Source organism: Papio anubis, chromosome 1 (assembly GCF_008728515.1).
Source record: "Papio anubis isolate 15944 chromosome 1, Panubis1.0, whole genome shotgun sequence".
Taxonomy (NCBI): Eukaryota; Metazoa; Chordata; class Mammalia; order Primates; family Cercopithecidae; genus Papio; species Papio anubis.
In genome coordinates, this window is record NC_044976.1 from 9,351,876 (window position 1) to 9,364,190 (window position 12,315).

General features: G+C 46.5%; 1 protein-coding gene across 5 annotated transcripts in view; it reads left to right on the plus strand.

The window, feature by feature from the left end:
* PEX14 (peroxisomal biogenesis factor 14) overlaps positions 1-12,315 on the plus strand; it is a 158,174-nt gene that overhangs the window by 16,612 nt on the left and 129,247 nt on the right. For 2 of the 5 annotated variants that reach the window (XM_003891094.5, XM_017957121.3), the window contains exon 2: positions 4,703-4,750. In XM_003891094.5, the coding sequence (XP_003891143.1) occupies positions 4,703-4,750 (48 nt within the window). The other 3 variants (XM_009191037.4, XM_017957116.3, XM_021942101.2) reach the window with 3 other exon arrangements.

A 12,315-nucleotide genomic window follows, 5' to 3' on the forward strand; every position in this document is an offset into this window, starting at 1 on the left:
CTGGGCCCAAGCGATCCTCCCACCTCGGCCTCCCAAAGTGCTGGTGTGAACCACCATGCCCGGCCTTGTTTTTTTTAAATCATGGACTACCCTGTGAAGATTTCCAGGATCAGTTGGAGATGGGGTTTTGCTATGTTGGCCATATGTTGGCCAGGTTGGTCTTGAACTCCTGACCTCAGGTGATCCGCCTGCCTCGACCTCCCAAAGTGCTGGGATTATAGGTGTGAGCTACTCTGCCTGGCCCGCTTTAATTTTTTAAAGAGCTAGTATGGTGGAAGATTTTTAAAAAATAGGTAGTACTGTTTAAAAAAACAGGGTAGTCCACGATTTAAAAAATTTAAAAAACGGCTGGGTGTGGTGGCTCACATTTGTATTCCCACCTTTAAACTGGGACTATGGCTCTGGGAAGCCACAACTTGAGGAATTTGGAGTGTTGCTGTTTCAAATTCCATGGTAGGAATTATGCATACACATGCATCCTTTTTTTCTTTTTGAGACAGAGTCTTACTCTGTTGACCAAGCTGGAATACAATGGCACCATCATAGCTCACTGTAATCTCTGCCTCCTGGGATCAAGCAATCCTCCTTCCCCAGCCTCCTGAGTAGCTGGGACTACAGGATGCACCACCACACCAAGCTAATTTTAAAATATTTTGTAGAGATGGGATCTTGCTGTGTTGCCCATGCTGGTCTCAAACTCCTGGCTTTAAGTGATCCTTCCATTATAGCCTCCCAGAGTGCTGGGTTTATAGGTGTGAGCCATTACACTTGGCTACGCTGCTTCTTCCTTTTTTTTTTTTTTTTTTTGAGACAGGGTCTCACTCTGTCACCCAGGCTGGAGTGCAATGGCATGATCTCAGCTCACTGTAAGCTCCGTCTCCTGGGTTCAAGTGATTCTTGTGCCTCTGCCTCCCGAGTAGCTGGGACTACAGGCATGCACCTCCACACCCAGCTTGTTTTTGCATTTTTTTGTAAAGATGGGGTTTTGCCATGTTGGCCGGGCTGGTCTCTAACTTCTGGCCTCAAGTGATTGCCCGCCTCAGCCTCCTGAAGTGCTGGGATTACAGGCATGAGCCACCGTGCTCTGCCGGCCATACTTCTTATATGCTTTGAATATCCTTGGCAGAATATACAAGGAACCAGTGTCAGTGTGGGTCCCTTAGGGTTGGAATGAGAGGGAGGCTTTCTTTTTTACTTTTAATATTGCATTTTTTTTTTTCTTTTTTGAGACAGAGTCTTGGTCTGTCACCCAGGCTGGAGTGCAGTGACCGGATCTCAGCTCACTGCAAGCTCCGCCTCCCGGCTTCACGCCATTTTCCTGCCTCCACGCCATTCTCCTGCCTCAGCCTCCCGAATAGCTGGGACTACAGGCGCCTGCCACTTTGCCTGGCTAGTTTTTTGTATTTTTTTAGTAGAGACGGGGTTTCACCGTGTTAGCCAGGATGGTCTCGATCTCCTGACCTCGTGATCCGCCCGTCTCGGCCTCCCAAAGTGCTGGGATTACAGGCTTGAGCCACCGCGCCCGGGCAATATTGCATTTTTTAAAACAATTCATTTACATGGCTTATAATTTAAAAGATACTAAAGGGTATATGATGAAAGAGACATATTTGGCACTGTGTACCGTTTAAAGTTCTTCCCTCTGGTAAATACTCGCTGTTCAAGGGATGAACTAATTTTAAGAGCAGTTCCTTGGTGAAAACAATTCATAGTGATTAGTTTTATTTTAGGAAGAAAGTTTTAGGTTAAGTCAGAATGGGGCTTCCTAAATACTAAAGCTGTTTGCTTTTGTGTGTTTTGTCTGGTCAAATAACCTACATTATTATTTATGGGGTAGCATTAAGGTTGTTGCTTAATAAAATGTGGTTTAAACAAAACTTGCTTATTTTGATTAGGTAGAAGTGTTCAAATCTCTGTAGTACCAGTTACTATCTGAGTAATCATGGGCAAGTTATTTAACTTCTTCTGCCTCAGTTTCCTCATCAGCAGTAATTTGATATACTTACTGTGAAAATTAAAGAAGGAAAGAGCTAAGTGAATGTTAGCACTTAGTATCTACCAAATGGAGTGGAGGAAACCCTCAGGAAGATAATGAACTGAAGAATCTAAATAATCCATTTAGTTGAGTTGTCACCATTGTTCAGTTTTTTGTTGCCCATTCGTTCATTTATTCATTCATTCAACAAATTTCTATTGAAGGCCTCCTCTGTGCCTGGCACTGTCCTAGGCCCCGGGGATACAGTGACAAGCAAACACAGGCAGTTTCTGCACACGTGGAGTTTATCATCTGGTGAGAGAGACAGGCCTCAGCCCCATAGTCACACAGATGTAAAGTTGCAGGTCTCCTCAGGTCCTTGAAGGAGAGGCAGGTGTGTCATAGGGAGATCTGACCTAGTCATGGATGACAGAGAAGGAATGTTTCCCTGAGGAAGTGTCTTAGCTGGATCTGAAGGATGAATTAAAGGGAAGGAAGGGAAGGAAGGGCTTGCGCAGAGGCGCAGTGACAGAGAAAGCAAAGGCCAGTGCGTCTGTGGGGGGCAGAAGTGGGGAATGTGGTGCCACTTGAGACCTGAGATGTAGTCAGAGTAGATGTTAGGCCTTGTAGGCCATGCTGCGGTTTTTCTGTCTTCTAAGAGCAATGAGAAGCCCTTAAATTTGTTGTGTTTACTGGGGTGAGTGGGTGGATAAGGAATGGGACGATCAGATTCTCCTTTGGAAATGATAGTCTGTTTGCATCACAGAATATGAATTGGAAGAGCGCCAGCACTGATGAGAAGGCTGACGCAGCGGTCTAGGCAGGGGATTTTGGTAGCTTGGACCAAAGTGATAGCAGTAGAGATGGAGAAAAATGAATGGATTATTTCCATGGACTTTTTAATTTTTTTTGAGACAGAATCTGGCTCCGTCATCTGGGCTGGAGTGCAGTGGTGTGATCACAGTTTACCACAGCCTTGAATTTCCAGGCTCAAGGGATCCTTCTGCCTCAGCTTCCTGAATAGCTGGGAGTACAAGTGCACACCATCACACCTGGCCCATTTTTGTATTTTTTGTAGAGATGAGGATTTGCCATGTTGCCCAGGCTGGTCTTAAACTCCTGGGCTCAAGCAATCCATCCACCTGGGCCTCCCAAAGTGCCAGCATTTACACTACTCTTCCATGAATATTGAGGAGGGAATATTGGCAGACTTGATGTAATGAGTTAGCTCTGGGAGCAAGGGAGAAAGAGCTGTCTCAAGATGGCCTTTTGGATTCTAGTTTACATCATTTGGTGGTTTGTCCCAGCATGCCAAGAGGGAATGCTGAAAGAAGACATAGGTGGCAGAGAGGACTGGGAGTCTGCTCCAGGGCAGCTTAAGTCAAAGAGGCAGGAAGGCAGTCAGATGTGTACCTCAGAGGGGCGTGGGCTGGAGCTCTAAAGGTTTGAACTTACCAATGTCTGGAGCTTGCGGAGGGCGGGAGGCAGGGAGGCAGGGAAAGCTTGCTCAGATTCTCTGAGACCAACCCTCACTTTCTAGATAGTTTCCTGCTGGCTGACCTCTTGTCCTGGGGTGGTGAGGCTTTTGGGACAGGACTTCGAATGGAGGGATAGAGTCCTTCATCCAACAGAGTGCTTGCCACTGTGCTGTGTGCCAGCTATGTGGTAGCGACTGGCATGAGGAATTCTTTGGGAACCCCCTGTGGACTGGGCTTCTGTCCTTTTTCAAGGCAGCCTGGCACTTCCATCTGATCTGTAATAGCTGGGAGAATGGAGGCTGCAGGCTGTCTCCTGGGACACACAGATTTCGCTGCACTCGTCGATATTATCTGTAGATAGATGGCAATTGACCTGACCATCGTCACAGTAAACTAACCATAGCTCACTTAGCATCATACCTGCTTGCTTTATTCTTTTGGACATTTGTAAATTTCTTCAGAATCTGTCTCTACCTCTGCCTCCCCCTTTCTCTGAATTTTGGCCAGGTCAGTCAAGGGTCGAAGGCGCCTGTGAGGGTGAGGTAGTGGCCCCAAGGAGGAGGAAACAGGCTAGAGCCAGGGGCTCAGCCGCAGTGCTGCCTGCTCGCCTGGAGGTTGGTCTGCTTATATGTCAGCCTGTCACTAGCTTATTTCCAAGAAGGATTTAAGCCTGGGGCTTCCTTTACTATTGTGGGGTGGTGTCCTTAGTGGCAGGGGATAAATAGGCACCTGTGTGGTTTACTGGCCTCTGGGCTCCAGAAACTAGATGCCCAGAGAAAATCCTGAGCGTGGGCAGCTGGGGCCCCCTGGTGGTGGAATCTGGTTCTCCACTGCTGCGCGGCTTTTCTTCCCAGTCCCCTGACGTTGGGGAGGTGGCAGAAAGAGGAGGTGTTGCGCTCTGTGTTCAAGCCTTTTCTCTGGACTCTACTCTTCCCGTGGATTTTGTGACGGTCCCCAGCCCTTGCTGCTCAGTAGGTGGTCGTGGGCCTTCCTGAGCAGAGCCAAGCCTTGTTCTTGGAGTGCTGTGGCAGTGAACCCAGAAACAGTCTATCTTCCCTGCTGCATTCAGAGTCTTTGGGCTACTTTTTACAGGTAGTCCACTGCAGAATACTCTCATGTCATGAAAAACCGGTGAGAGATGTGAGAAAGAGGTGCTAGCGTGCATCATTTGAGAATGGAACATCTGTGGTTTTATGATGTCCATTGGGTGGCACTGTGATCTTATTTTTGTTTCCATTTTTCTTTGCAGCCAAGCTCTACTCCAGGAAGTGAAAATGTGCTGCCTCGAGAGCCGCTGGTAAGTACCTAAGATGTGTGGTATCACTTTCTAGTAATTAAAATGCCATGCGAGTGAAAAGAAACCTTCTGTTCCTGTGGTTCTGCATCAGTAGTGTCCCTTTAAAAGTAGCTGTTACCTAGAGACTGCCTCTGTCAGTGACCTCTGACTTCTCTTCTCGCGTGCAGAGATGACTGAGATCTCCCCTTAGTAAAGCCTGGTCTTTTCTAGAACTAAAAGCATCCACCCCAGATGGTCCTGCGCCACTTTGTTTGTGGCTGATCGATAGTAATTAGTGAGATTCCTGCGCCTATGGAAGGCTGAGGTGGAGTGAGGTGGCTGGGCTTCTAGACTGTCTGAAGTACCCGCCCCCTGCTCTGCCCCTCAGGGTGCGAGTGCCTCAGTGGCCTTTAAAGAACAGGTAAGTGATGGAATTCTGGTTTTGCCTGGTCGGTAATTGTGTGATAGTCATTCCCAACACTGTCTTCTTACACCATGGATAGGGAAGAGGCCTACTAAGCACTACAGGTAATTTTCTCTCCCATGTGCTTTTCATTTGGTGGCCAGAGTCCCTGGCTGCCCACCCCATTTTCATTCGTTTTTGCTTTTCAGGGCCTGCTGTAAATCCTCTTGGCTGAGTAGTAAGACTGGTTCTGTACAAACCAGATAAGTTTGATGGCAGAGCCAGCTCCAGGTTTAACTTTTCAGAGCTTTTCTTCCTGCGTAGTGATAGCAGGCGTAGGGCTGTACTGCCAAGGCTTTGTTTCAACAGGGCCTGTGGTTTCACCTGCTTTGCTTCACTCCCCATCTGGCAGTCGTGGGAGGAGATGACGTGAGGGCCTTAGCGGGTATGAACACGTCTGAATTCCAGCGTGTACGAAGGCTTTCCCAGGCTCAGGGCGAGTTGGATCCAGTTGAGCTGTCTGTAGAAAGGCCGAGGTGATACAAGCACTGCCGGGACTGTTTCAGGGGAGCAGTGTTGTCATTCGTGTCACCTGCTGTTATGTCACCAGTTATGGGCTTATATCCCAGCACTCCCACGGTGGCCTCGTTTCACTCTTTTGATATTGCCCAGATCCTTCCTTGAGGTCATGGTGGTGGGAAAGCCAAGGAGGCCCTGCCTTGCCAGTGTCTCAGGACGTCTACTGGCTTCCCTGGGGCCTGCCTCAGTGCCCCTCAGGCTGAAGTTGTGGTGGTTTGCGACTGAAGTACAGATTGAACACCATAGGCTGCGGCAGTCCTCTCCTTCCTCTCTCTTTTCCAATTTTGATGTACCCATTTAACTGATCACAGGAAGACTGGCCAGTCCATCTTTTGGGGCTTGATTTGACAAGCTCTTTGGGAGCCCTGAGCAGTTGGCCAGCTCACTGATTTCTGGTGTTTGGAGCCCTGCAGACCCCTTGCTCTGCTGCTGTTTCTGTGCCCTGCTGCTTCCTGCTGCACTGTGCATCTGCTTATTGGTTGGTTGTATTTTTATTTCTTTCTTTTCTGGGAGGCCCTGAGCAGTCTTCAAACCCTAGTAGCCTGTGATCGTCCAGAGTTCAGACTCATTCTCTCCAGGCCAACTCCACAATTACCTTATATTTAATTAATATTTTTTCTCCTCTTTACGTACTTGCTGCATAATTGCTCAGAGGAAAGAAAACACATAGCAGCAATTTATATATATATAAAAAAAATAATTAAAAAAACCCCGAAATAAACTCCCATCTCATTTGGGCTGATCCTATGAGTTGGGTAATTAGGGCCCTATTAAAAGGTAGACCCTTTCTCCTTCCCTCCCTTTTTTGTTTATTAATTTTTTTATATTAAACTCCCACAGTCTCTCAGTCATGCCCTTATTGCTTTTGGCCAAGCATTTGCAGCAGCCTGATTAAACGGGGGCACCAGCCGAGTCGCGTGGTCTTGTGTGAACTACTTCTTTCTCCTGGGAGTGGTGTTGGGAGGGTGTCAGGCAGAGGAGCCCGCTGAGGACTCGTGTGGCAGGACGGGGACACGGGCTGGGCAGCCCCCTTGCACAGAAAGCCCCACAGCTCAGTGTGGTGGTTCATGAAAACACACAGCACTCAGCCCTTCCACAGGGAGGGCGCTTTCTCAGGCCATGTGTGTTCGCTGTCTCCTGCATGCTCAGCTTAGCTCAGCTCAGGCCTGAGGATAGGGAACAGACAATTGAGGAATAAAACTAAACCTTGTTCTCGAGTAATTCATGTATTTTACTTGGGGAAGAAAAGGCATTTATACACGTGAAATAATTAGCAAACTGCACACGACTGTTTGTAAGTTTAGCAAATAGCACAACATTGTGTATCATTTGGTGCAGAACTGCCTGATTGGGTATAGGAGAGAGCCCCCAGTTATTCAGAGAAGGAAGAGCTCTGCGAGGGTGAGGGGGCACTTAAGGATGACTTTTGTGAAACTTGAAGCCAGGCCTTGAGGGGTGGGATATTTCAGTGTTGGGGGAACACACTGCTAAGTTGTTTTGTTTTTGTTTTTATTATTATTATTTTTTCCTTTAAGCTTCAGAAAGTATATATTCTTTTTGTTTTTAACTGAATGCATATTTTTCATAGAATTCCTTAATGGAAGTTGCCTGGTCTCTACACTAAAGGCAAACAATCTTATTCTTTGTCTCAGACAAGATGATCACTTTGAAATAATTTTCCCCCTTATTAAAAAAGTAAGTTACTGGCCGGGTGCAGTGGCTCATGCCTATCATCCCAGCACTTTGGGAGGCCAAGGTCAGGGGATCACTTGAGGCCAGGAGTTTGAGACCAGCCTGCACTAAATAGAGAGCTCCCATCTCTATTACAAATTTTAACATTAGCCGGGCTTGGTGGCTCACGCCTATACTCTCAGCTGCTCAGGAGGCAGAAGCCAGAGGATCGCTTGAGCTCAGAAGTTCGAGGCTGCAGTGAGCTATGATCATGCCACTCTCTCCAGCCTGGGCAACAGAGCAAGACTCTGTCTCTACAACAACAACAACAACAAAGAATGAAAATAAAAGTAAATTACAACAGAAGAAGTTCTCTTTAGTAGTCAGTGCGGTGCAGGTGACGTTGTGATGTAGTCAATATGTGCATGATTGTTTTATTTGCTAGGCAAAGAAGACTTGATTTTCAGTTCTGTCCTCTCTGAATCATAAAAGCTGTTTTGAGATTTTGTGGTGAGAAGTGTAATCTTGTTGTCTCTAAACGACACATTCGTGTTTATAGCCAAATCCTGGCCTTGATTCTAGCAAAGTAGTGACGCTGCGTGTTTCCTTTTCTTGCCCGTTAAATCCTGCCCTAATCCTGGCCTCCAAATCAAACCAACCCAGCAACATTGACCATCTCAGAGGAGTAGTTGCTCTCTAATATCATAATGTCATTAGGGCTGGAGATTGGTGAACAGACCAGTCTTGAGAAATTCTGCAAACTCCAAGTTGAAATTCTCTGTTGTTGACAAAACTCTGCCAAAGTTAAAATGGCTGGTTACTTTTTTCTCTTTATATTCTCTTCACTGAGCTTTGCCTGCTGAGGCAAGGAGTTCGGACAGGCCTCCAGAGTACTGACCTCCAGATTCCCCCAGACCTGTGAAAACCTGTGAATTTCCCGCAGACCCTGGTTTTCTAGCCACAGTTGTGTGCCTGTCCTCAGGCCCACACAGAGTCTCTGGATCCGGTTCCTTGTGCCGTCCTGGCAGAACCAAATCCCTGCCTGGTCTATAGGTATTTTAGAATGAGCGGACAATTGTCTGCATGGGGTAATTCAGTTCCCATCTTGCTTGGATACTGAAACTTGGGTTAAGTAAACTTTTGAGGTTTCCACTTAGTCATATGATTTTTGGTTATTCGAAGCAAGCAGTAAATAAGGTTTGATTTACACATCTGCTCACTTGTTTCAACTCAGCTTCTCAGTGTTCAACAATACTATAGCTCATCTACTTTACACAGGGCTTATGAGTTTTGGCTAAACTAGAATTTTAGTTTTTTGCTCTTTGACACCAAGTTCTCTCTAATGGATGAGTCCTTGGCCATTGTCTCTTGCTTTAACTTTTAGGTGTAGGTTCTTTTAGTTTTTTCTTTCTGTCCTCTTTCCTGCGTCTCTCCACCAAAATAATCCCAAAGTACATTTTTTTTTTTTTTTCTTTGAGACGGAGTCTAGCTCTGTTGCCAGGCTGGAGTGCAGTGGTGTGATCTCGGCTCACTGCATCCTCCGCCTCCCGGGTTCAAACGATTCTCCTGCCTCAGCCTCCTGAGTAGCTGGGATTACAGGTACGCGCCACCATGCCCAGCTAATTTTTGTATTTTTAGTAAAGACAGGGTTTCACTATGTTGGCCAGGATGGTCTTGATCTCCTGACCTCGTAACCTGCCCACCTTGGACTCCTAGAGTGCTGGGATTACAGGTGTGAGCCACTGTACCCGGCCCCAAACTGCAGTTTTTTTAATAACTGATGACAGCAATTTCTACTTTATCACCTTTTTCTAGGATTACTATTTTTTAGTATGCTGAATTCTTCAAAATAAAGACGCTCTGCAGTTGCAGATCTAGGTTGCGTCTCAGTAGTTTTGCTCTCCAAGTGCCAAAGTACCCTCAGGTTTCTTCCTGAGGCTCAGATGGAACCTTGTCCAGGGGGTTCTACATCATGTATTTGATCTCAGTCCTGGGGAAACTCATCCACCTTACCCTTGGGACACCCAAGATTTTCTCTTTGGTTTTCAAGCCAATTAACCAGAGGCTGGTAATCAGAAGGTGTATTTTGATGGATTCAGGGAGCCAATACTGTGATGTCTTTAAGAATTGTCAAGGCACGGTGGCTCACGCCTGTAATCCCGGCACTTTGGGAGGCCGAGGCAGGTGGATCACCTGAGGTCAGGAGTTCGAGACTAGCCTGGCCAACATGGCAAAACCCCGTCTCTACTAAAAAAAAAAAAAAAAAATTAGCTGGGTGTAGTGGCAGGTACCTGTAATCCCAGCTACTCAAGTGGCGGAGGTTGCAGTGAACCGAGATTGCACTACTGTACTCCAGACTGGGCGACAGAGCCAGACTCTGTCTCAAAAAACAAAAACAAAAAAGGCAAAAAGAATAGCTACAGCCAGTTACCTGTTTGCCTGTCTGCCAAAGACCTCTAACATGTATTCCTGGCACAGTCTCCTCAGTATTTGTATCTTTTGTGACTTTTATGGTTAGAATACTTTGGTGTACTTGTCAGCAGGTTCACTGTGGATAAGTGGTTCTCATTTTTTTTCCCACCAAAACATTTCTTTTTTTGAGATGGTGTCTCGCTCTGTCACCCAGGCTGGAGTGCAGTGGTGTAGTCTCTGTTCACTGCAACCTCTGCCTCCCGAGTTCAAGCGATTCTCTTGCCTTAGTTTCCTGAGTACCTGGGACTACAGGCGTGTACCACCACGGCCAGCTAATTTTTGTATTTTTAGTAGAGACGGGGTTTCGCCATGTTGGCCAGGTTGGTCTCGAACTTCTGGACTCAGGTGATCCTCCTGCCTTGGCCTCCCAAAGTGCTGGGATTACAGGCATGAGCCACCACACCTGGCCCCACCAAAACATTTCTGAAGAATGACATTAACATGCTCAATACGTTTCTTTGTGTGCACTCATGTATGCATGTATGTATGTGTATATGCATGTCTATGACAATACATATGTATTTTACAGCATTTAAGCATTTTGCGGGGAAACAAAATTGATTTTGATACTGTATTCATGAAAGTGTTTTTTTTTTTTTTCCTGAGACGGAGTTTTGCTCAGTTGCCCAGCCTGGAGTGCAGTGGCGCGGTCTCAGCTCACTGCAAGCTCCGCGTCCTGGTTTCACGCCATTCTCCTGCCTCAGCCTCCTGAGTAGCTGGGACTACAGGCGCCTGCCACCACGCCCGTCTAAGTTTTTGTATTTTTAGTAGAGACGGGGTTTCACCGTGTTAGCCAGGATGGTCTCCATCTCTTGACCTCATGATCCACCTGCCTTGGCCTCCCAAAGTCCTGGGATTATAGGCGGGAGCCACCGCGCCCAGCCGAAAGTGTTGTATAAGCATATGGGTAATGAAACCAGCCATTCAGGGATTTCAGGAACTTGTCATTTTCCAGGAAAAATATATAAATATGACAAACCTAATTTTGAAGTATTAAACGTAATTATTTAAAAAGTCTGTAGTGGTTGATTTCTGTGCAGAGTTAGGTTTGCTGAAACTAGTTGTCACCTCCACCTCTTTTTCCTGCTCAGGAACGTCTGTCGGGATGCAAGCGATTGGGGGTGATGTTATAGGGATAATTCAAAATCCGCTCTATTAATTTATTTGTAAAAAGCAAATCATTGGCTGAGTGTGGTGGCTTACGCCTGTAATCCTTGCACTGTGGAAGGAAGAGGCGGGAGGATTGCTTGAGTTCCGGGGTTTGAGACCAGCTTCAGCAACATAGTGAAACCTGTCTTTACAAAAAAATTTAGCCAGATATGGTGGTGAGTGCCTGTAGTCCTTGGGAGGCTGAGGTGGGAGGATTGCTTAAGCCCAGTGGGTTGAGGCTACAGTGAGCTGTGATCGTACCACTGCACTCCAGTGTGGCAACAGAGCAAGACCCTGTCTCAAAACCCACTCCCCCTGCCCAAACAGTAAATCATCAACAAAAATTCTGGTGCTTAAACCATTACTAGCAACATATTCATCAGGGTGCCCCTCACAACTGCTGCAGAGAAACTTGGGGACTAAAATAAAATATAAACCACGGATGGGCTCACGGTGCACTTCACTGAAGGTAACATTGTCAGCATGATCAGATCCAGCATCCTGGGCCTGGGATTTAGGCACTTTTCAGAGAGGAAAAAGTGTTGGCTAGCGTCTTTCCTCACTCCTGTCTCATCAACAATATAAAGGTGTCAGTGAAGAAAACGTTTCTAACACTAGTGTCCGTGTATACTGACTGCTAGTTGGGAGGGTGCCTGTGATTCCCACCTCCTCTGCCAGATCTGCTGAAGAAAGCTGGTAAGAACTGGATGCTGAAAGGGATGAACTTGAGCACAGCCTCATTCCGTTTCTGGGTGGTTATGGTCTGTAGGCCACTAACTGATTTTGAAATTACTGCCTCTTTTTCCTCTCCTTCCTATCACAGACAGCAGGTTTCTTGCATAGACTAGGTGGTGCCCTTTAAATTGTTTCCTCTTTCAGGTAAATGAAGAGGTTGCTTTCCAGTTTTAAGGTGCCCTTTTACAAATAATTATTAGATGAATCGAAACTCTTAGGAGTAATAATTAAATAAATGGAATTTGAAGAAGTTACTCAGCTTTGTTTATACTTTAGGTTCCTGGCTTTTATAGTAATGCTTTATATTTGCTGCTGTTCCTGTAATCAGGGGCCCCGACTCTTGGATAAGTGGGCAGTGTCCTTATTTTGAGGATGTGGGAACTGAGGAACTGAGCACTCAGGTGCCTTTTATCAGAGCTACTCAGTGATTGGGGAAATTCAGTTTTCCCTCCCCTCCCCTCCCCTTTCCTTTCTTTTATGACAGGGTGTTGCTTATGACAGGGTCTTGCTCTGTCACTCAGGCTGGAGTGCAGTGGCACAATCATTGCTCACTGCAGCCCCCCACCTCTTGGGCTCA